At 41.2% G+C, this 24,893-nt stretch overlaps 1 protein-coding gene across 4 annotated transcripts in view; it reads left to right on the top strand.

Moving 5' to 3' along the window:
* The window catches only part of TEAD2 (TEA domain transcription factor 2), a 77,132-nt gene that overhangs the window by 44,788 nt on the left and 7,451 nt on the right, over positions 1–24,893 (top strand). For all 4 annotated transcript variants that reach the window (XM_075280205.1, XM_075280202.1, XM_075280203.1 and 1 more), the window contains 9 exons: positions 47–111; positions 1,648–1,710; positions 6,650–6,784; positions 7,725–7,783; positions 8,227–8,291; positions 10,508–10,635; positions 10,797–10,970; positions 11,520–11,660; positions 12,703–12,855. In XM_075280205.1, coding sequence (XP_075136306.1) covers positions 6,683–6,784; positions 7,725–7,783; positions 8,227–8,291; positions 10,508–10,635; positions 10,797–10,970; positions 11,520–11,660; positions 12,703–12,855 — 822 coding nt within the window. In that variant the 5' untranslated portion in view covers positions 47–111; positions 1,648–1,710; positions 6,650–6,682. The remainder of the gene's footprint in view (positions 1–46; positions 112–1,647; positions 1,711–6,649; positions 6,785–7,724; positions 7,784–8,226; positions 8,292–10,507; positions 10,636–10,796; positions 10,971–11,519; positions 11,661–12,702; positions 12,856–24,893) is intronic.

Here is a 24,893-nt window from a genome sequence, read left to right as displayed (position 1 = left end):
ATTTTCCACTAATAGTTGTTTTTTGTGTCCCCTTCTCTATTTACAGGCCGAAATGAATTAATAGCCAGATATATCAAACTCCGAACAGGAAAGACGCGCACAAGAAAACAGGTGAGGAGAGAGGCTTAGAAAAGTACAACCTGTACAGTTGGCTATAGGCTCTGAAGAGTTACCATCTATAAGACAACTCCCAATACACCTTATTAGGACTATTACATAGTGGGATCCCTCATAATTAAGATTGGATCTCCCAAGGGAAGACTTGGCCTTTCAGCTTAAATTTGATATCCAGTACCAGAACTTTCCTTGGTGACGGCCATGGTTCTCTTTGGAATTTGGTAAACAAAGCTTTGGCATTCAGCTTCTTTGTAAAAAGGACTTGAAGACTTGTAATAAATACATCAATGACTCTATGTCCCACTGACAATGGTCATATCTACTACATATGTTCTATGGTCTATCGTTGGTGTTGGGAGCTAAGTTTGTAGTTATTGTATAATATGACCTGTCAGTTGTTTACCTACTTACAAGTAGTATGTTAGGATCTCCAGAGATTGACTACAGATTGTCTACATGATTTCTAGGGATCAGTATTATTCAGGGATTTCATGATCTATGGAATTGTACAACATTTTGTTCCAATGGTTTCCAGTCAGCACAGTAATGCTGATCGACATACTCCTGAAACCCATCTAGTGTCTGTCATTGATAGGATGGTATGTCATTCTGACTGTGCTACTGCCCTGTACAGTGTCCTTCTGATTCATAGGTCTGAATCATTGCAGGTGTTCATCTCTGACTAATATACATCAACATTGACGTCATAGAATATATTTTTACATTAACCCTATGAAAGAACTTAAAGCACCCTAAATTCATATACATGGTGACAAAACACAACTGAGCGTCATCTAATTCAATGCTCTGTAGCCCACGTACAATGAATGGCAGGATTGTGAATAACGGATAGCAGTGTAATCTTCAGATATAATACCCAGCCACTCTTTTTTCAGACTATAACAAGAACAACCTGTATATGATGGAACTAAAATTAAACACAATACATCTCTAGAAGTATCATACAATATGTCTACAACCCAAGCAATAACATGATTGAAACTCGCCACTACTGTTATTGTTAAACCTGTTCTTAATGTGCCACCTAGTGGACAGAAGTGGATTTGCACTTTCCAAAATGCTGTTTATAAGGGGGCGTTCACACTACCGTTAGTGTCCGCTCAGCAGTGTCCGTGGCTATTGTCTGTACAAGATTTTAGCAATGGACACTAGCTGGTCTGTTTGCAATTTCCATTCATTTCAATGGGATTTTATCTTGTGTCCTTTAGTGTTTGTTTGTGTCCGATTGTGTCTATATTTACAACCATTGCCGTTTTTTAGTGTGAACCCTACCTTAAGATGTATCACTTGAGTATAAATTGTGTTAATTCTTACATTTGAGATTTTTTGCTCTTTAATGTAATCTGCCCACCTGATGGTAAAACAAGTAAACAGGCTCATTATGTCAGCATATGATTAAAATATTTTTCTATAGTTGAATTTACTGTTCCTTATGGTGAAGTTACTTACTTATTATGGTTGGAGGTTACAGTATCCTTAAATTAATGGATTTTTTTAAAAATTTTTTAGGTGTCTAGTCACATACAAGTCCTAGCACGACGGAAGTCACGAGAGATTCAGTCCAAGCTGAAGGTAAGTAAGACACCTGCTCCTCATATCTGCTGGCTTTGGCATCTCTGCTTCCACCTGCTTAATGGCACCCAGGCTGGCTCCCTGACTTGCCTGCATTATACATGAGTTGGCTTATGCACTAGGCAGGAAACATGCATGTTTGCTATAGCCAGTTGGCAGGAATGGATCGAGGGGTCCTTTGACAGACGTTGCATATACATTGGATTGTACTGAGATGCTTGATAAATGCGTGCACAATATGACTCTTCAATTACATATGTAACTATAGTTTGATGTAGTTGGTTAAACCAATGAAATGTCATCATATAAAGGTGTGTAGAATGTATTGGACTACCCTATGGAAGACAAAGCCCCCAAATTATTGAATGCGACATGTTGATTTTTGCATCACCTTGAATGTGTAGTACCACCTATGGAAAACTATCGTCCTTTGGTAATAATTTACACTTATGTCTTAATATAGTGTACTTTCCTTTTAATGTTTTTTTTATAGAGCACCCAGCTATATGCCTCGATTTTCAACCTTAATATCCACATGAAAATAGTAAAACATTGTGTAAAATCAACACAAAATTCAATGAAGGAGTCTCATCTCTTTATTTCACCTAAACTTTGAAATCTGGTAAAATAGTGGAAATTTAATGATGACCATTATAGATATAACAGTCGGTTATCCGATATGTCATGTGTACTAAGGCTGGTGAATGACTAGCATGGCCACAGACTGAACAGACTGATGTATCATTTTGTTAGAAAAGAGTCTATCAGTTTTAATTTGTTCATTTCAATCCCCGATCATTTTGGTCTTAAGAGTCCAGTGGGTGGTCCTACTGACAGCTTCTTCTGATTCAGGCCACCTCCGGGACCCCTAAACAGAGAAATAACAGGAATTTAGATCAATAAATTACCAATTTATACTGAATCTTTCCTACAATATTATATGTCAATCTGATCATCTCCTCCTGCTCTCCATCTCAAAGCATTTCCAAGGTGACATGCTGGGAGAGGATGGTTGGCTCTAATCTAGACAGCTATATAGCCAAATAAGATCACACAAAGGGCAAACATTCACAAATGAATGTTATTCATGCTAAGATGTGTAGGCAGAGGCGTAACTTGAAGCTCCTGTGCCCCAGTGTAAAAAATTGTAATGGGGTTTCCACTTACCACGTGCAGTCCATAACACTGGTTTCTTCTAATCTTGTACAGAGGAATTTGGGATCGATCAGGCTCTCGAGCCCAGTAGCAATTGCTACATCCTCACCCCCTATAGCTAGGCCATGGCTAGGGCTATGTACTGGGGAACTCTTTGTTGATTCCAACACAACCATGTTGGAAAATCTTGGGAATGACTATGAAAACATGATTCTGAAGATATGAAGACATGGTTTCGAGAAATATGAACTGAGAATGAACGATTTGAGATGACCGTCAAAGCAGCAAGTTATCTTCTCTGCAGAAGATGTTCCCCTTATCTTGCCCTGCTATGAAATGTCTTACAAGCTTGTCTGTGCTACATTAAGGGCGCTGATCTGAGTTCCCTGTCTTGCTTTGCTTGGCATTGTCCTACATTAGTCTTACATTATAATGTGGCATCACCCTCATGTATTAACACTGTATTTTGCCTGTTTATATGTCCAGTATTGTGATCCATCCATAACACATTACTCCATCTGCATTTCCATTCCCTTTTCAATAAGTGAAGTCCTGTAAATACAGCCATTTCTTTCCATCCCTAACCACCTTGTAGCTGCCTGTTGGCCTGTTGTCTCCCTACATGATAATGCTTTCTCAACAATTGTAATCCATCCAGTTGTTCATTGAATCACATGTATTATTGTTTGATTCACCTTTCCTCCCTCTTCCTATTGTTTCTCTTTCTTTGTATACCCTTCCCCTTGCCCCCTACCCTTCTCCATTCCATGCCACTTCCCCCCTCATCCCTCCTTGTGGATTTCAACTTTCCTGTTCTCCGCTCTGGATGACAATGTCTTTGTGTCCAGGCTATGAACATGGTAAGTTGGTGTTTTAAGATCTAATATAATAACCTCTTCCCATTTCTTTGGTCGGTGTTTAGAACATTTAGTTTATGTGTATTGGTCATATGGGAAAAAGTGTAGGCCTTAACTAGCTGTCTGAATAGACGAGGGAATCCTATAGGACTGGGTTGAATACAAAGCCTTCGCCTTTTCCCATCATGTGTAAAACACTAAGACTTTTCATATTTGGGGAAGCACAAAACCTGATCCACTTATTTCTCATTCCTCACCCTTGTAATACAGGTGTCTTGGAAACGGTGGACTGGAAAGCAATGTATTGATCTTTCTTAAAGTTACCATAGACATTGTCTTTTGCTTAGTTTACGGACTCACTTTTTATCTCCTGTATGGGGATCTACCAACAGTCCTAATATGGTACATTTTGTTGAAACTGACCATTGAATGAAGGCCACTACCACCTATGTAAGTCTAGGAGCTCCTTTGGAGATCTTCACTTTACATCCTACCTTTACATCTTGACTACCATTGCCGTGAACACTAGTAGAACACAAGTGACAAGTTTTGGATTTGACAGTAAGCAATCGATTAAACAGAATGTGTCACCAGAAAATGATCTAAATTTTCAGTTCATTTTTTACATTCAATTAATTTTTTCATAATGTGTGATTTTTTCCCATGTAACTATGCAGAATTATTACGATTTTTTTAAGTACAAAATTTTGCTATTTTTACAGAATTACAAAAAAGAACATCCTTGTAGATAAGACCCCTGAGCCATCGGTGCACCCACAACTTATAATAGGTGCATATCTATTCCCCCTTTCTGCACCGATCATGTCTAGAAACTTAGGTCTCAGTGAGTTGTCTCTAGTCTGTTTCTGCCTATGGCCATAATTATTTTGTAAAGCATATCACTAGATGTTGTGGTAGACCAATAGAGGAATGAAAGAACTCAAGCAAGATGGCAAGTCTCATGATCAGAAAATCTATAGTCAGAAAATAAAAAAAAATAGAACAAAGTTAAATATTTCACTATCTGGTTTTAATTTGAAAAAAAAAAATGGTGATGCATACCCTTTAAGGCTTAAACTACTTGGGATATCTGATAGATGCAATGTATATAGTAGCTGACCCTGACAGTGATAAACAGACAATGTGTGATATGACCAAATACAATAACTCGTGTTGATAGTCTCTCTCTATAACTATTCTCGCTTCTGATATGTTATATTTCTCCCTGTGCATATACATTATTGGGAGTTTGTCTTGGGTTGATGGATTGATACATTCTAATGCAAAGCACTAACATTGGAAGAGTCTGTATAAAGAACTCTATATCATTCACATCCTAAAAACAAAAGTAAAATTTTTATTACAAATGGAGAAAAGATGGTTTCTATAGTTCACATTACACCTATGGGTAAACTCAGACGATATCAGTGCTCAGCCCTGGTAAAACTCTGCCCAATGGCACAATTTGGCTGTGGTTCAAATTGCTTTACAAGGTCAAGATGTCAGAGTGCCGGAGGGGATAGTTGTGCATAAAATAAGGCTGCTACATCCATTAAGGACCCACAACAATCTGTACACTGGTGAAGCCATCATACCGTATATAGTGTATGATACTAGTTATACTATACTATATTATGTTCTAGAGAACCATCATTATATAACTTTGAATTCTCTCTCTTTAGATTATGGGCTTTGTTCCTATATTTGACTACGTTTCTAATGCTTTCTCTGTGTGAATGGTTTTGGTGCTGTTTCAGGAAGTTGCATGTTATTTTTACATATTCTGTGGTTTATTTCTATTGCACTTGTGTGTTATATGCTTACAATGCAAAATAAGTGTATATTTTGCATTGACGTTAAATAGTAAATTCTTAGTTCTTACGTTGGTCTCAGACAGCAAAATATATTGCATTAAAGGGTTGTGGTTTAAAATGGCATTACAATGGTTTGTGTTTTTTTTTTTCTGTTCTACTTCCTTGTGAACGTGAAAAATATTAATCCAAGCCTCTGCCTGAAGGAGACTTCTGCCTACTGAATGTCATACAGAATGTGTAGTATATGAAATATGTGCTTCTAGTGATTTTACACTTTTTCTTTTTTTACTACTCACACGTTTTACACACATTTTAATCAATGATAGATAACTGCAAATGGTGTAGAAATAATAATATTTCCTGGTGACCAGTAAAGCTTTCGTACGGGGAATTTTGAGTTAATAGAGTGGGCACCTTGTTCTGTATAGTCATATAAAGACCACCTTTGCATTGTAGGACATGGCACATCAATATGTTACACATCATTTGAATGGGGACTATGCAATGCTTTATTACTCCTCTGGTCTTACTGTACAGAGGTTGAACACTTTGCCTACAAATTACAGCAACAGAGGGGGTCTCAGTGGTCCCACACACTATGATCAGCTTCTTGTCTGGACTTCCTAAAGCAGAGAACTTCTTCACCTCTCTTATTGCTAAATTGTGGTCATGCCAGCAGAACAAATACACAATACCGATAAAAAGAAAAACTAGTCAAACAAGTCATTTTAGACTATTAGAATGTCTTGAAGACTAAAAGTTGGCTTAAAGGTATTGTACTGTATAAAGAGCCAGACACATGAAACCCACAGTCTTGTGGTTGAGTGAATATACTGAAAGGGGAAGTGAGAACATTTTCGATAAGTTCCTCTGGAGCTATGATAACCATACAAATAAACCAAATCCTGGAAAATTAATGGTGGTAAATACATATATGTCGCCCATCTAAAATATTATTAGGCAGTGTGGACGACTGAACTACCTGTAGGATGTTTTTATGTAATGTCTTCTTTAAGGACTCTAGATTTAATCTTTATAAATATATTTGGTATGTATAGGATATAGAGAGTTTGTTATTGTATAGTTTATATTGTTTTTGTTCTCATGTTGCAGGATCAGGTAGCAAAAGACAAAGCTCTGCAGAGTATGGCAGCAATGTCTTCAGCACAACTTATATCTGCGACGGCCATTCAAAATAAACTGGGGGTACCCAGTATATCACAGACCCCATTCCCACCCACTACAGGGGTAAGTATTATATGCTATTTGCTTTCAGCAGGTCTTACAAGAGATTTTCTTTTGTTTCTGGAGGGGTTAAAAAAATTAAATTTGAAGGAGAATATTCTCAGTTTAGACTAAACAAAACTGAAGTTGTTGCTAATAACAACCAGCCCTTCATTTAATAATGCAGGTTAGATAAAAAAAAAAAAAAAAACTAAATTAGTTACTATAGGCACTGCCTCTACCATTTGTGCACACTAGTGTCCATACATGGCTTTCTTGGAAAAACAGAACCATACTTGTCCATGAGTTGGGTTGTACTACAGCTCAGCCTCAATCCATTCAGTTTAATGTTGAGCTGCAATAGCAGACACAGCCCAAGGACAGTTGAGATGTTTCTGGAGGAAAACAGTCCATGCAATTTCTTTATCTGGTATATAGCTCTTTCCTTACTGGAAGAAACCCAGGATCATCAGCCATATTTGTTGTGTTATACAAGATATCTAACCCTGTGAAAGGGGTTTTCACTAAAGCAAATTATACTATATGGATAGCTTGCAGATCAATGGGGGTTCGACTACACAGACCCCCTACTGATTAGGAGAACATGGAACTTGTCCACCATTCTGAAAGGAAAGTTGGTCAGTCACTGCTCCACTCATTTCAGTGGATACTCCAAAGATAACAAGCTACTGGCTATCTCCACCATGCACTGCCTGAACACCATTCCATTCAGATCAGGGGTCCGAAGTCCTCCATTCCCCTGATAAGTGAGGGTCTGAGCAGTTGGAAAACCCTTTTAAATACTATATATCCACACTTTCATTAATTCCCTGTGGCATATATGATACATGGAGAACATGTAAATCCAATGCAAATGTGGAAAGTCTGTGGACAGAAATGAATCTGTATCAGATGACCATACGATATAGATTCTAAACTACTGTATATTGCTTATATGTTTTAGTCTCCAGACTTCTTCCAGTTCTGGCCTGGTGGAGCAGGTCAGCCCCGGCCTACACAGGAGTAAGTGATCTGATTTTTCGCTGTTCTGCTATCACTCTCTTTGTAAAATTCCTTGCTTTGTCTTTACTTCTCTCACTCAAGGACATTGTTGGTACATCAAGGTCAAGTCAAGCTGGAAAGCAATTTGTTGGCTTTTCCTTTGCAGTCCCCTCCACCATTACGCTTTTCCTGAGTTGGTGTAGTAATGTGTCCTTGGAGCCTTTTTATAGCCACATCTACTAACATTTATAGCGTTGTTGTATAGCTTATCATCACCATATGTCACTTGACTTGCCGGTTATACGCTGCTATGTAGCTAGGCTACCCCTTCTACAATGGTGTGTTTACTATCTCTTTCTTTCTTTCACATAAACTGCTTCATGGAGAAAGAAGTCAAAGGTGAATTGGTTTCCACCTCCTTCATACACTCATGTTTATTTCATCATTTGTATTATTTTCTTTAGTGTTAAGCCGTTTTCCCAGCCTCCATATCCCCTGCAGCCTGCTGCCCCCCCTCCTCCTGTACCAGGTATAAATGCGTTTCATAAGTTCATTCTTATATTTTATATGTATTACTTTCTGTTATCTTATTATTTTATATATAAATCCTCAGGCCTGGATACATGTCAATTATGGTATCACAATATTTATCCATTGTCTCTCTCATAATCTCAAGTCATATGTGTCAAGTAATGTGTTTCCTACAAGTGTTATGCCCCATGCACTCAATGCAATCCAGACTTGAATATGGGATGCATACATTGGTTGGATTTGCCAAGCCAAGCCCAGTCAGGAGACTTGACTCCTTGCATCGTAGTAATCTATGATGCTGGGAATTCTTGCCTGCCTACTATATACAGTACAGGACAGTGAAGCCATGGGCAGGCACTATGATGCAAGCAGTCCCATCTCTCCTGCTCGGGTTCGGGCTGGAAAATCCAAGTGATGTACTGCTCAGATTTTTCAGTCCTGAATGCCCTGTGTGCATGGGTCCTTATAAAGCCTGGCTGTTGCACAACGGTGCTGGATACAAGTCAGCTTCGACTTTATCTTCTATTATAGAAGACAATGGGTCTTGTATTTTGTGACTTACTGTACCATAGAAATGCTAAAGAGCAGTGGCATAACTAAAGTTTTATGGGCCCCATTGCAATCTTATGTCTGGGGCCCCCTATCTCATCCCTACAGTGAATTCTTTATAGTGATGGTTACGGGAGCTAAGGAGTTTAATCCACCTTAGTGTGGTTAGGGAAATCTGAGGGTTTCCTTGGCTTATGGACCAGATGGAAGCTGCAATCTCAATAATAATGCCAGTGCTTATGAGCCCCTAAGCTTCCTGAGTCCCGGTGATACTGCACTCTCTGCACCCTCCCCCCAAGTTACGCCCCTGCAAAATTTGTGACTCATATTCATATTTGGCGCATGTTAACATCAAGTCAATCCCTAAAACCCAGACCTCATGTTAATTTCCACATGGATTCCATACACTTTTATTCCTCCTGCAAATCTGTCTAGAAAATGCAGGGTGTCCCTGCATGCAAATGTACCCTTGGGCTAAGGTCCCAAGTTGTGGTAAAATTGCTTTTTCCCTTGCAAATTTTGCTGCTGTTTATTTTGAGCCAAATCTAGTAGTGGCTACAAAAGGAATGGATCATATATAGACAATAGTCTGAGGCCGAGGACACATGTTCTGGAACAGCTGTGCTTTATGTTGCAGGATTTGCTGCTTTTTTGAGCCAAAACCAAGAATGAATTTAACAGAAGGAAAAAGTTAAGAGCTTACTTTATATTTCTATTCCTTTTGAAGCCACTCTTGGCTTTGGCTCGAAAAGTAAGCAAAATTTGCAACCTCAGCCGCAAAATGTATGTTCTACTTGAGTTATCCTGCTAATGATATTGTTGCCAAAATATGTCAGCAGACTATGGGCTGTTATAAAGTTATAAATGCTAATCACCATATTGGATGCTAAAACTGCCAGGTCTTGGGCTGAAACAGATAGACAGGGAGATCCAGTGAAGTGGTAGCCATTAAAGGATGCAATGTATTAGATTGCAAAAAAGCTGCTTTTTTGTTGCAGATTTTGCAGCGGTTTTCTGAGCCAAAGCCTGATATGGATTGAGCAGAAGGGAGAAGTATAAGAGCTCCATTTTATATTTACAATTTGTTTTGTAGACACGCCTGGCTTTGGCTAAAAAAACAAAAACAAAAAAAAACAAAAAAAAAACAAAATATGCAGCAAAAAAGCAGCTTTTCTGCAAACATGAGGCCTTAGACTTAGAATTTTAGGTGGTGATTTAATATCTATCTTTGGCTTGTGAAAATATAGTCATAAGCCCAACCTATAGTGTTATAGACTTACCCCTGGTTCACATCTGCATTTGGTAATTTGTCTGTATGGGAACCCCCGAATGGACTTCCGAATGCATTTGCAAGCGGTGTGCAGTGAAAGTACACAGACCCCATAGACTATAATGGGGACTGTGTGCTTGCCGTGCACTGCCCGCACAAATCATGCAGACAGGAAAGTAGATTGTAAAGTACATCCCCATTATAGTCTATGGGGATCCATGTGCTTTCACTGCACACCACTTGTAAATGTGTTTGGTAGTCCATTTGGGGGGTCCCCATGTGGAATCCCCCGAATGGATTACCGACGCAGATGTGTACGAGGCCTTATGTACACATTTAGGTGCATAGCATATAGTGTTTTTTTTTTTTTTAACATACTTTCATTATTATTTTAGGTTATAATGCAAGTCCTGCCAGTCTCTCTCCAACGGGGCCTGCGTGGCAAGGCCGTTCTATTGGAACACCGAAGCTGCGCCTTGTTGAATTCATGGCTTTTATGGAACAACAAGGAGAACCTGACGCCGTAAGTAGAAATTAGAAGGAGAGTTAATAGTAGATAGAGTATCTATATTACAATGTATACTTAGAAAATTAGCCAACCTACAAAAGTTATAATCTCTGTACCAGTGTTAAAATTGTAACTTGTACTAACTACTTTTTTGTATCCTTGAACTCTCTGAACAGTACAACAAGCACCTGTATGTACATATCAGCCAGTCAAACCCCTCCTATAGCGATGCATTATTGGAGTCTGTGGATGTACGCCAAATCTACGACAAGTTTCCAGAGAAGAAGGGAGGACTTAAAGAACTTTATGAGAAGGGTCCACCAAACGCCTTCTTTTTGGTCAAATTTTGGGTACGATTATCAATTGATGTATAGCCAATTGTTAGAACATGGGATATTTTTATATTTTGGGTAAACTTTTTTTTTTATTCTAAAACTTATTTTGTGATGTTGATAATTGGTTTGGTGTTGGTTGATTGAAAGTGGGAACTGTGTGAAGTAGGGCTTGTGTACACGTGGACATATTACAGACCATGTTGTACAAAAAGGGAAAATCCGGGAGACCATGCTGTTGTTTTGTGTGTCTGTCTGACTCACAGAGGTATTTCCCCCCCCCTAGATGAAATGTTGTTAAGGTAACTGAAGTGGTACCATACTGCAGAATTCATATAGAATTCATATCGCACCGAAATACTATATAGACTTTCTGTACTGCTGAGCTGAGTGTATACTTACAGTTCTACTTGCATGGACCCTAATGAAATGTAATACAATATTTTTTGAATTTTAAAAACTCAGATGTCATAGACTTTTGTGAGGCAGTTATGTACTGGTATCAAATTGTTCGACAGAAAACAAAGTTTTTTTCTCCTACTGACTTTTTCTATGATGTTTGGACAGGCTGATCTCAATACTAGCATTCAGGATGAACCAGGTGTCTTCTATGGTGTCAGCAGCCAGTATGAGAGCCCAGAGAATATGACCATCACCTGTTCCTCCAAAGTGTGCTCCTTTGGGAAACAAGTAGTGGAGAAAGTAGAGGTGAGTACTGGTAATTCTTGCCCACAGTCTCTGCATTAATAGCAAATGGTTGCTGCATTTATGTGGTTAATTGTATGTAGAATTTAAAAAAATAAAAAATAATGCAGGGCTAAGAGTAGTTCAACATCTACTTTAAGGGGTTGTCCGAGATAAAATAGAATTTCTATACTAATCTAAACACCCTCCACTCGCCTACTTTCTAAATTGCATACGTTAGAAAAAACGTATATTTACCCATATTCCTGTGGAGGTTCCCGGCACATTTTCTGATTTTCTGGTGATGTTCCTTTTCCCTGTTTCCAGAAACAGAACATCACCAATACACCCCCCCCCCTACTTCCCCCACCATACTTGCCTATCTTCCTGTCCAGACTTCCCCTCTGTGGGGATGGCTCCTCCTCTTCTTTGACTCATGCATAGTCCTGGTCTTGCGCTGTAGCCGGGCACTCCATCTCTAGTGCTCAGGTGTTGGAGGCGCCTCCGTCCTGCACATGCATCGGCAAAGTCAAAGAAGAAGAGGAGCCGTCCCCGCATAAAGGAAGTCCGGACAGGAAGACATGTAAGTATGATGGGGTGGGGAGGTGGGCTGAGTTAGTTAGTTGGGAAGGGCTACTAGTGGGAGGGATAGCTAGGGAGACAAGGAGGGGGTGAGAAGGAGGTAGTGTGAGTAAGCCTACATCTACCATGATGTATTAGCTAAGACATCAGGAAACTACGCCATGTAAGAAAATGCAGAGAATACCAGGAACTCCCAGAGAAACCCAGAAATAACTCAAAACACTGCTAAAGGTATTTGGGTGCACTTGTTAATCCATTAATAGCATTAACAACCTTTTTTTTATTAAAAAAAAAAAAAAGAATTTTTTTGCCTGGAAAACCCCTTTAAATAAGCCCATTAAAAGAGCCTGTTAGACTTCTATTACTCTACAATAATATAACTTAGGTCTTATTAGTAATATGGTGCTTTTATGATCACTTGTTAAGTATTGATAACAATGTCTACCACCTTTCCTAATTTCCGTTATATTTCTTTGGTCTGCAGACAGAGTATGCCAGGTTTGAAAATGGACGTTTCCTTTATCGCATCCATCGTTCACCTATGTGTGAATATCTCATTAACTTCATCCACAAATTGAAGCAGCTTCCTGAAAAATACATGATGAATAGTGTGTTAGAAAACTTCACTATTCTACAGGTAATATAGGGAATAAGGCATGGAACATCTCAATATATTACATATGGAATGAATTGATGATCATATAAAATGAAAAAAAAAGATTCAGTGGCTCAAACAAAGTGGTTGTTTTCTTAAGACCATCCATTTTTATTACAAGGGTTCTCCAATCCTAATTAATTTACAGGTTCCTTTCACTGCAGGAACCCAAAACCACAAGTTGTGATATGTGGAAAAGCCAAAAGCAAAGGTTTTACACAGTCCCCACTGAACTGTATTGGCTGTCTTTGTATTGTACAAAAATACTGGATCCTCCTGTGTGCAAAATTGCTTTTTGTAAAGCTATATTCACAGGCACTATGTGACATCCGTTTTTTTTTAATGAATGTCACATGGCAGCATTAACGTCAATGCCAGCGAATGGGAACTATACACACAACCCTTTTTTGATGGTCCGTTGTACCGCACTGTCAAAATATAGGTCATGCTTTATTTTTGTTCATTTTCAAGGATCCTTTCATACACTCAAATATATGGGGGATCCTTTAAAATGAATGTGCCTCGGGTGCGAGACCGCTGTGAAAAATGTCCCTTTCTAACTCCTCCTCGCTGGAGGAATTTTTCGATTTTCGTTTTTGAGTCCCCCCTTCCTCCAACCCCATAACCTTTTCATTTCTACGCTCTCAGAGCCATATGAGGTCTTAATGCTTGTGCGACAATTTTTTCTTCATGATGCTACCATTAATTATTCTGTACAATGTACTGGGAAGCTGGAAAAAAATTCAGAATGGGGTGGATTTGAAGAAAAAATGCATTTGTGGACCTTTCTTACGGGCTTCGTTTTTACGGCATTCATTGTGCAGCCAAATTGACATGTCACCTGTATTCTATGTTTCGGTACCATTCTGAGAATACCAAATTTATATGGTTTTATTTACATTTTAACCCCTTAACAAAAATCCAAAACTGTGCAAAATGTTTTTTTCTAAAAGTTGCCATATTCTGACCTGTAACTTTTTTACACTTCCTTGTACGGGGATGTTTAGGGTATCTTTGTATCAGTTTGGGAAATTGCTATTGCTTTGATTGCTTTTTATTTTTTGCCTACGAACGGTGCACAAGACAGAAGACACTTGGCGGCTATGGCGGCCGCCCAGCTCCCAAACAGCTGCCATGTTTAAACACCGACATCCACCATACAAGTACGGAGGATGTCGAGAAGGGGTTCAAATCAGCCTCCCATTGATTTTAATGGGAGGCAGTAGCTGACCTGTTCAGCTAGTGGAAAAAATAAGCGTCCTGCTCGTTCTTTAGGTGCATTCCGCCTGTGAATTCTGCAAGAAAAGCTGAATCGGTTTTTGTCAACCAGAAAAAAAATCTATTTCAAATTCCTAAAATCTTAATTTTTCATTTGACAAATATAAGCATCAAAATCCGATGAGTGAACCACCCCTAAATATTCACAAATAAATAATCAAAGAGATTGTCTGTTTTCAGCTGGAGCCATATGGTCTGAAAATGCAGAGTTTGGGCTATGGTGAAAACGCCGCAGCAAATCCCCCCCCCAAAAATGCTATGTTTACATTAGATGCAAAGCGGATGGGATTTTGGCTAATCCCATCCGCACATTGCAGAAAAAAATCTGCAAATCTGGAAATTCTGCGTTTTCAAAGACGCTAACATTTTTGAAAATTGCAGTATGTCATTTATACCGATGAAAATGCTGGAGCATTTTTTAGGGCTATTTCACACGTAGTTTTTTGGTCTGGATTTTGACGCGGGAGGTCGCGTCAGAATCCAGACCAAAATGCACTTGCCGCGGCTAGCCGCAATTGTTGCGGCTTCCGACAGTCGCGGCTTCCCGCTCCAGATTAGGCACAAATGAAGGGGCCTAGTCTGGAGGGATTGTCTTGATGTGGACGCTGCGATGGTTGCTTCTTTTTTCCGTGAGCGGTAAAATACTGCTCGTGGAAAAAGGAAATGACTGGCTCCCACTGAATTCAACGGGAGGCGGGGTTTTTTTATGCGGATTCCGTGTCAAAATCCGGCCCAAATAGCCCACGTGGACTAGCCCTTACTCAAAGCAATAGTAATTCCCCAAAATGGTGGAACTAAAAAGTACACCTGGTCCCGCAAGAAAGACACCGTATGCATCCCCGTAGACAGAAGTATAAAAAAGTTACAGGTGTCAGAATATGGCGACTTCTAGAAAACAAAATTGGGGCATAGTTTTGGATTTTTGTTAAGGGGTTAAAATGTAAATAAACCATATAAATTTGGTATCTCCAGAATAGTACCGAAACATAGAATACAGGTGACATGTCATTTTGGCTGCAGAGTAAATGCTGTAAGAACGAATCCTGTAAGAAAATCACACAAAAACATTTTTTCTTCAAATCCACCCCATTCTGAATTTTTTTCCAGCTTCCCAGTGCATTGTACAGAATTATTAACGGTAGCATCACGAATAGAGATGAGCGAACAGTGTTCTATCGAACTCATGTTCGATCGGATATTAGGCTGTTCGGCATGTTCGAATCGAATCGAACACCGCGTGGTAAAGTGCGCCATTACTCGATTCCCCTCCCACCTTCCCTGGCGCCTTTTTTGCTCCAATAACAGCGCAGGGTAGGTGGGACAGGAACTACGACACCGGTGACGTTGAGAAAAGTAGGCAAAACCCATTGGCTGCCGAAAACATGTGACCTCTAATTTAAAAGAACAGCGCCGCCCAGGTTCGCGTCATTCTGAGCTTGCAATTCACTGAGGACGGAGGTTTCCGTCCAGCTAGCTAGGGCTTAGATTCTGGGTAGGCAGGGACAGGCTAGGATAGGAAGGAGAAGACAACCAACAGCTCTTGTAAGAGCTAAATTCCAGGAAGAAGCTTGTCAGTGTAACGTGGCACTGACGGGCTCAATCGCCGCAACCCAGCTTTCCCAGGATCCTGAATGGAATACACTGTCAGTGTATTCCCGTATACCCGATATATACCCCGATACCCGTTCCAACGGTGTGCCCCCCCACCTTCACCCCAGAAATACCCTGCAAGTCCCCTAGCAATAGAATTGGGGCTATATACACCCACAATTTTTACTACTGGTATACAGTGCCATTGTCTGACTGGGAATTCAAAGAATATATTGGGAATACAAATACCCTCATTTCTTGCTACTGCCATATAGTGCCAGTGTCTGACTGGTAATTCAAAGAATATATTGGGGTTACGTGCACCCACAATTTTTACTACTGGTATACAGTGCCATTGTCTGACTGGGAATTCAAAGAATATATTGGGAATACAAATACCCTCATTTCTTGCTACTGCCATATAGTGCCAGTGTCTGACTGGGAATTCAAAGAATATATTGGGGTTACGTGCACCCACAATTTTTACTACTGGTATACAGTGCCATTGTCTGACTGGGAATTCAAAGAATATATTGGGAATACAAATACCCTCATTTCTTGCTACTGCCATATAGTGCCAGTGTCTGACTGGGAATTCAAAGAATATATTGGGGTTACGTGCACCCACAATTTTTACTACTGGTATACAGTGCCATTGTCTGACTGGGAATTCAAAGAGTATATTGGGAATACAAATACCCTCATTTCTTGCTACTGCCATATAGTGCCAGTTTCTGACTGGGAATTCAAAGAATATATTGGGGTTACGTGCACCCACAATTTTTACTACTGGTATACAGTGCCATTGTCTGACTGGGAATTCAAAGAATATATTGGGAATACAAATACCCTCATTTCTTGCTACTGCCATATAGTGCCAGTGTCTGACTGGGAATTCAAAGAATATATTGTGGTTACGTGCACCCACAATTTTTACTACTGGTATACAGTGCCATTGTCTGACTGGGAATTCAAAGAATATATTGGGAATACAAATACCCTCATTTCTTGCTACTGCCATATAGTGCCAGTGTCTGACTGGGAATTCAAAGAATATATTGGGGTTACGTGCACCCACAATTTTTACTACTGGTATACAGTGCCATTGTCTGACTGGGAATTCAAAGAATATATTGGGGTTATAAATACCCTCATTTCTTGCTACTGCCATATAGTGCCAGTTTCTGACTGGTAATTCAAAGAATATATTGGGGTTACGTGCACCCACAATTTTTACTACTGGTATACAGTGCCATTGTCTGACTGGGAATTCAAAGAATATATTGGGAATACAAATACCCTCATTTCTTGCTACTGCCATATAGTGCCAGTGTCTGACTGGGAATTCAAAGAATATATTGGGAATACAAATACCCTCATTTCTTGCTACTGCCATATAGTGCCAGTTTCTGACTGGTAATTCAAAGAATATATTGGGGTTACGTGCACCCACAATTTTTACTACTGGTATACAGTGCCATTGTCTGACTGGGAATTCAAAGAATATATTGGGGTTATAAATACCCTCATTTCTTGATACTGCCATATAGTGCCAGTTTCTGACTGGTAATTCAAAGAATATATTGGGGTTACGTGCACCCACAATTTTTACTACTGGTATACAGTGCCATTGTCTGACTGGGAATTCAAAGAGTATATTGGGAATACAAATACCCTCATTTCTTGCTACTGCCATATAGTGCCAGTGTCTGACTGGGAATTCAAAGAATATATTGGGGTTACATGCACCCACAATTTTTACTACTGGTATACAGTGCCATTGTCTGACTGGGAATTCAAAGAATATATTGGGGTTATAAATACCCTCATTTCTTGCTACTGCCATATAGTGCCAGTTTCTGACTGGTAATTCAAAGAATATATTGGGGTTACGTGCACCCACAATTTTTACTACTGGTATACAGTGCCATTGTCTGACTGGGAATTCAAAGAATATATTGGGAATACAAATACCCTCATTTCTTGCTACTGCCATATAGTGCCAGTGTCTGACTGGGAATTCAAAGAATATATTGGGGTTACGTGCACCCACAATTTTTACTACTGGTATACAGTGCCATTGTCTGACTGGGAATTCAAAGAATATATTGGGAATACAAATACCCTCATTTCTTGCTACTGCCATATAGTGCCAGTGTCTGACTGGTAATTCAAAGAATATATTGGGGTTACGTGCACCCACAATTTTTACTACTGGTATACAGTGCCATTGTCTGACTGGGAATTCAAAGAATATATTGGGAATACAAATACCCTCATTTCTTGCTACTGCCATATAGTGCCAGTGTCTGACTGGGAATTCAAAGAATATATTGGGGTTACGTGCACCCACAATTTTTACTACTGGTATACAGTGCCATTGTCTGACTGGGAATTCAAAGAATATATTGGGGTTATAAATACCCTCATTTCTTCCTACTGCCATATAGTGCCAGTTTCTGACTGGTAATTCAAAGAATATATTGGGGTTACGTGCACCCACAATTTTTACTACTGGTATACAGTGCCATTGTCTGACTGGGAATTCAAAGAATATATTGGGAATACAAATACCCTCATTTCTTGCTACTGCCATATAGTGCCAGTGTCTGACTGGGAATTCAAAGAATATATTGGGAATACAAATACCCTCATTTCTTGCTACTGCCATATAGTGCCAGTTTCTGACTGGTAATTCAAAGAATATATTGGGGTTACGTGCACCCACAATTTTTACTACTGGTATACAGTGCCATTGTCTGACTGGGAATTCAAAGAATATATTGGGGTTATAAATACCCTCATTTCTTGCTACTGCCATATAGTGCCAGTTTCTGACTGGTAATTCAAAGAATATATTGGGGTTACGTGCACCCACAATTTTTACTACTGGTATACAGTGCCATTGTCTGACTGGGAATTCAAAGAGTATATTGGGAATACAAATACCCTCATTTCTTGCTACTGCCATATAGTGCCAGTTTCTGACTGGGAATTCAAAGAATATATTGGGGTTACGTGCACCCACAATTTTTACTACTGGTATACAGTGCCATTGTCTGACTGGGAATTCAAAGAGTATATTGGGAATACAAATACCCTCATTTCTTGCTACTGCCATATAGTGCCAGTTTCTGACTGGGAATTCAAAGAATATATTGGGGTTACGTGCACCCACAATTTTTACTACTGGTATACAGTGCCATTGTCTGACTGGGAATTCAAAGAGTATATTGGGAATACAAATACCCTCATTTCTTGCTACTGCCATATAGTGCCAGTTTCTGACTGGGAATTCAAAGAATATATTGGGGTTACGTGCACCCACAATTTTTACTACTGGTATACAGTGCCATTGTCTGACTGGGAATTCAAAGAGTATATTGGGAATACAAATACCCTCATTTCTTGCTACTGCCATATAGTGCCAGTTTCTGACTGGGAATTCAAAGAATATATTGGGGTTACGTGCACCCACAATTTTTACTACTGGTATACAGTGCCATTGTCTGACTGGGAATTCAAAGAGTATATTGGGAATACAAATACCCTCATTTCTTGCTACTGCCATATAGTGCCAGTTTCTGACTGGGAATTCAAAGAATATATTGGGGTTACGTGCACCCACAATTTTTACTACTGGTATACAGTGCCATTGTCTGACTGGGAATTCAAAGAGTATATTGGGAATACAAATACCCTCATTTCTTGCTACTGCCATATAGTGCCAGTTTCTGACTGGGAATTCAAAGAATATATTGGGGTTACGTGCACCCACAATTTTTACTACTGGTATACAGTGCCATTGTCTGACTGGGAATTCAAAGAGTATATTGGGAATACAAATACCCTCATTTCTTGCTACTGCCATATAGTGCCAGTTTCTGACTGGGAATTCAAAGAATATATTGGGGTTACGTGCACCCACAATTTTTACTACTGGTATACAGTGCCATTGTCTGACTGGGAATTCAAAGAGTATATTGGGAATACAAATACCCTCATTTCTTGCTACTGCCATATAGTGCCAGTTTCTGACTGGGAATTCAAAGAATATATTGGGGTTACGTGCACCCACAATTTTTACTACTGGTATACAGTGCCATTGTCTGACTGGGAATTCAAAGAGTATATTGGGAATACAAATACCCTCATTTCTTGCTACTGCCATATAGTGCCAGTTTCTGACTGGGAATTCAAAGAATATATTGGGGTTACGTGCACCCACAATTTTTACTACTGGTATACAGTGCCATTGTCTGACTGGGAATTCAAAGAGTATATTGGGAATACAAATACCCTCATTTCTTGCTACTGCCATATAGTGCCAGTTTCTGACTGGGAATTCAAAGAATATATTGGGGTTACGTGCACCCACAATTTTTACTACTGGTATACAGTGCCATTGTCTGACTGGGAATTCAAAGAGTATATTGGGAATACAAATACCCTCATTTCTTGCTACTGCCATATAGTGCCAGTTTCTGACTGGGAATTCAAAGAATATATTGGGGTTACGTGCACCCAGAATTTTTACTACTGGTATACAGTGCCATTGTCTGACTGGGAATTCAAAGAATATATTGGGGTTATAAATACCCTCATTTCTTGCTACTGCCATATAGTGCCAGTTTCTGACTGGTAATTCAAAGAATATATTGGGGTTACGTGCACCCACAATTTTTACTACTGGTATACAGTGCCATTGTCTGACTGGGAATTCAAAGAGTATATTGGGAATACAAATACCCTCATTTCTTGCTACTGCCATATAGTGCCAGTTTCTGACTGGGAATTCAAAGAATATATTGGGGTTACGTGCACCCACAATTTTTACTACTGGTATACAGTGCCATTGTCTGACTGGGAATTCAAAGAGTATATTGGGAATACAAATACCCTCATTTCTTGCTACTGCCATATAGTGCCAGTTTCTGACTGGGAATTCAAAGAATATATTGGGGTTACGTGCACCCACAATTTTTACTACTGGTATACAGTGCCATTGTCTGACTGGGAATTCAAAGATTATATTGGGAATACAAATACCCTCATTTCTTGCTACTGCCATATAGTGCCAGTTTCTGACTGGGAATTCAAAGAATATATTGGGGTTACGTGCACCCACAATTTTTACTACTGGTATACAGTGCCATTGTCTGACTGGGAATTCAAAGAGTATATTGGGAATACAAATACCCTCATTTCTTGCTACTGCCATATAGTGCCAGTTTCTGACTGGGAATTCAAAGAATATATTGGGGTTACGTGCACCCACAATTTTTACTACTGGTATACAGTGCCATTGTCTGACTGGGAATTCAAAGAGTATATTGGGAATACAAATACCCTCATTTCTTGCTACTGCCATATAGTGCCAGTTTCTGACTGGGAATTCAAAGAATATATTGGGGTTACGTGCACCCACAATTTTTACTACTGGTATACAGTGCCATTGTCTGACTGGGAATTCAAAGAGTATATTGGGAATACAAATACCCTCATTTCTTGCTACTGCCATATAGTGCCAGTTTCTGACTGGGAATTCAAAGAATATATTGGGGTTACGTGCACCCACAATTTTTACTACTGGTATACAGTGCCATTGTCTGACTGGGAATTCAAAGAGTATATTGGGAATACAAATACCCTCATTTCTTGCTACTGCCATATAGTGCCAGTTTCTGACTGGGAATTCAAAGAATATATTGGGGTTACGTGCACCCACAATTTTTACTACTGGTATACAGTGCCATTGTCTGACTGGGAATTCAAAGAGTATATTGGGAATACAAATACCCTCATTTCTTGCTACTGCCATATAGTGCCAGTTTCTGACTGGGAATTCAAAGAATATATTGGGGTTACGTGCACCCACAATTTTTACTACTGGTATACAGTGCCATTGTCTGACTGGGAATTCAAAGAGTATATTGGGAATACAAATACCCTCATTTCTTGCTACTGCCATATAGTGCCAGTTTCTGACTGGGAATTCAAAGAATATATTGGGGTTACGTGCACCCACAATTTTTACTACTGGTATACAGTGCCATTGTCTGACTGGGAATTCAAAGAGTATATTGGGAATACAAATACCCTCATTTCTTGCTACTGCCATATAGTGCCAGTTTCTGACTGGGAATTCAAAGAATATATTGGGGTTACGTGCACCCACAATTTTTACTACTGGTATACAGTGCCAATTTCTAACTAGGAATTCAAAATGCGCAAGGCTCCCGGAAAGGGACGTGGACGAGGCCGTGGGCGAGGTCGGGGGAATGGTTCTGGGGAGCAAGGTAGCAGTGAAGCCACAGGGCGTCCCGTGCCTACTCCTGTGGGGCAGCAAGCATTGCGCCACTCCACAGTGCCAGGGTTGCTTGCCACATTAACTAAACTGCAGGGTACAAACCTTAGTAGGCCCGAGAACCAGGAACAGGTCTTGCAATGGCTGTCAGAGAACGCTTACAGCACATTGTCCAGCAGCCAGTCAGACTCTGCCTCCTCTCCTCCTATTACCCAACAGTCTTGTCTTCCTTCCTCCCAAAATTCCGAAGCTTTACAGAACAATAACCCAAACTGTCCCTGCTCCCCAGAGCTGTTCTCCGCTCCTTTCATTGTCCCTCAACCTGCCTCTCCACGTCACGATTCCACGAACCTAACAGAGGAGCATCTGTGTCCAGATGCTCAAACACTAGAGTCTCCTCCATCTCCGTTCGATTTGGTGGTGGATGACCAGCAACCCACCCTCATCGACGATGATGTGACGCAGTTGCCGTCAGGGCATCCAGTTGACCGGCGCATTGTGCGGGAGGAGGAGATGAGACAGGAGTTGGAAGAGGAAGTGGTGGATGATGAGGACACTGACCCGACCTGGACAGGGGGGATGTCAAGCGGGGAAAGTAGTGTGGATGTTGAGGCAGGTGCAGCACCAAAAAGGGTAGCTAGAGGCAGAGGCAGAGGTCAGCAGCTTAGGCGAAGCCAGGCCACACCCGGAATCTCCCAAGATGTTCCAGTTCGTACCCAGCCCCGAAAAACTCCCACCTCGAGGGCACGTTTCTCGAAGGTGTGGAGTTTTTTCAAGGAATGCGCCGAGGACAGATATAGTGTTGTCTGCACAATTTGCCTCTCGAAATTGATTAGGGGCTCTGAGAAGAGCAACCTGTCCACCACTTCAATGCGCCGTCATTTGGAATCCAAGCACTGGAATCAGTGGCAGGCAGCAACGGCAGGACAAAGGCCGCCTGCCGTTCACGCCACTGCCACTGCCTCTGCCTCTGCCACTGCCACTGCTGACTGTGCTGGCGATGCACTCCAGAGGACGAGCCAGGACACCACTTCATCTGCCTCCGCCACTTTGTTGACTTCTACCTCATCCTCCCCTGGTCCTGTCTTATCTCCTTCTCCTGCACCATCAAAGGCACCATCAGGCGTTTCTTTACAACAACCCACCATCTCTCAGACATTGGAGCGGCGGCAGAAATACACTGCTAACCACCCACACGCGCAAGCCTTGAACGCCAACATCGCTAAACTGCTGGCCCAGGAGATGTTGGCGTTCCGGCTTGTTGAAACTCCCGCCTTCCTGGACCTGATGGCAACTGCGGCACCTCGCTATGCCGTCCCTAGCCGTCACTACTTCTCCCGGTGTGCCGTCCCCGCCTTGCACCAGCACGTGTCACTCAACATCAGGCGGGCCCTTAGTTCCGCGCTTTGCACAAAGGTCCACTTGACCACCGACGCGTGGACAAGTGCATGCGGACAGGGACGCTACATTTCACTGACGGCACACTGGGTGAATGTAGTTGAGGCTGGGACTGCTTCCCAAACTGGCCCGGTGTACCTCGTCTCCCCGCCTAACATTCCTGGCAGGGACACGAGAAGAACACCCCCCTCCTCCTCCTCCTCTACCGCCTCCTCCTCCGCCACCGCCTCCTCCTCCGCCACCGCCTCCTCCTCCGCTGTTAGATTGACCCCAGCTACGAGTTGGAAACGTTGCAGCACTGGCGTTGGTAGACGTCAGCAGGCTGTGCTGAAGCTGATCAGCTTGGGGGACAGACAGCACACTGCCTCCGAGGTGAGGGATGCCCTCCTCGATGAGACGGCAATATGGTTTGAGCCGCTGCACCTGGGCCCAGGCATGGTCGTTTGTGATAACGGCCGGAACCTGGTAGCAGCTCTGGAGCTTGCCGGACTCCAACATGTTCCATGCCTGGCCCACGTCTTCAACCTAGTGGTGCAACGTTTCCTAAAGAGCTACCCCAATGTTCCAGAGCTACTGGTGAAAGTGCGGCGCATGTGCGCCCACTTTCGCAAGTCGACAGTAGCCGCTGCTAGCTTAAAATCTCTCCAGCAACGCCTGCATGTGCCACAACACCGGCTTTTGTGCGACGTCCCCACACGCTGGAACTCAACGTTTCAGATGTTGAATAGAGTGGTTGAGCAGCAGAGACCTTTGATGGAATACCAGCTACAAAACCCTAGGGTGCCACAAAGTCAGCTGCCTCAGTTTCACATCCATGAGTGGCCATGGATGAGAGACCTTTGTGACATCCTACGGGTCTTTGAGGAGTCCACAAGGAGGGTGAGCTCTGAGGATGCGATGGTGAGCCTTACAATCCCGCTCTTGTGTGTTCTGAGAGAATCCCTGATTGACATCAGGGATAACTCAGATCACACAGAGGAGTTAGGGATAGCATCCGATCCGTCACAGCTGGAGAGTAGGTCCACACATCTGTCCGCTTCACTGTGTTTAATGGAGGAGGAGGAGGAGGAGGAGGAGGAGGAAGAAGAGTTGTCCGATGATGTGATGGTGATACAGGAGGCTTCCGGGCAACTTCGAATCGTCCCATTGTTGCAGTGCGGATGGGTAGACATGGAGGATGAGGAGGAAATGGAGATTGAACTTTCCGGTGGGGCCAGAGGAGTCATGCCAACTAACACTGTGGCAGACATGGCTGAGTTCATGTTGGGGTGCTTTACAACCGACAAGCGTATTGTCAAAATCATGGAGGACAACCAGTACTGGATCTTTGCTATCCTTGACCCCCGGTATAAAAACAACATCTCGTCTTTTATTCCGGTAGAGGGGAGGGCCAATCGCATCAATGCTTGCCACAGGCAATTGGTGCAGAATATGATGGAGATGTTTC

This window comes from Leptodactylus fuscus, chromosome 6 (genome assembly GCF_031893055.1).
Source record: "Leptodactylus fuscus isolate aLepFus1 chromosome 6, aLepFus1.hap2, whole genome shotgun sequence".
Classification (NCBI taxonomy): Eukaryota; Metazoa; Chordata; class Amphibia; order Anura; family Leptodactylidae; genus Leptodactylus; species Leptodactylus fuscus.
The sequence above is the reverse complement of the archived record's forward strand: the minus strand, read 5'-3'. Positions and strand labels throughout refer to the sequence as shown.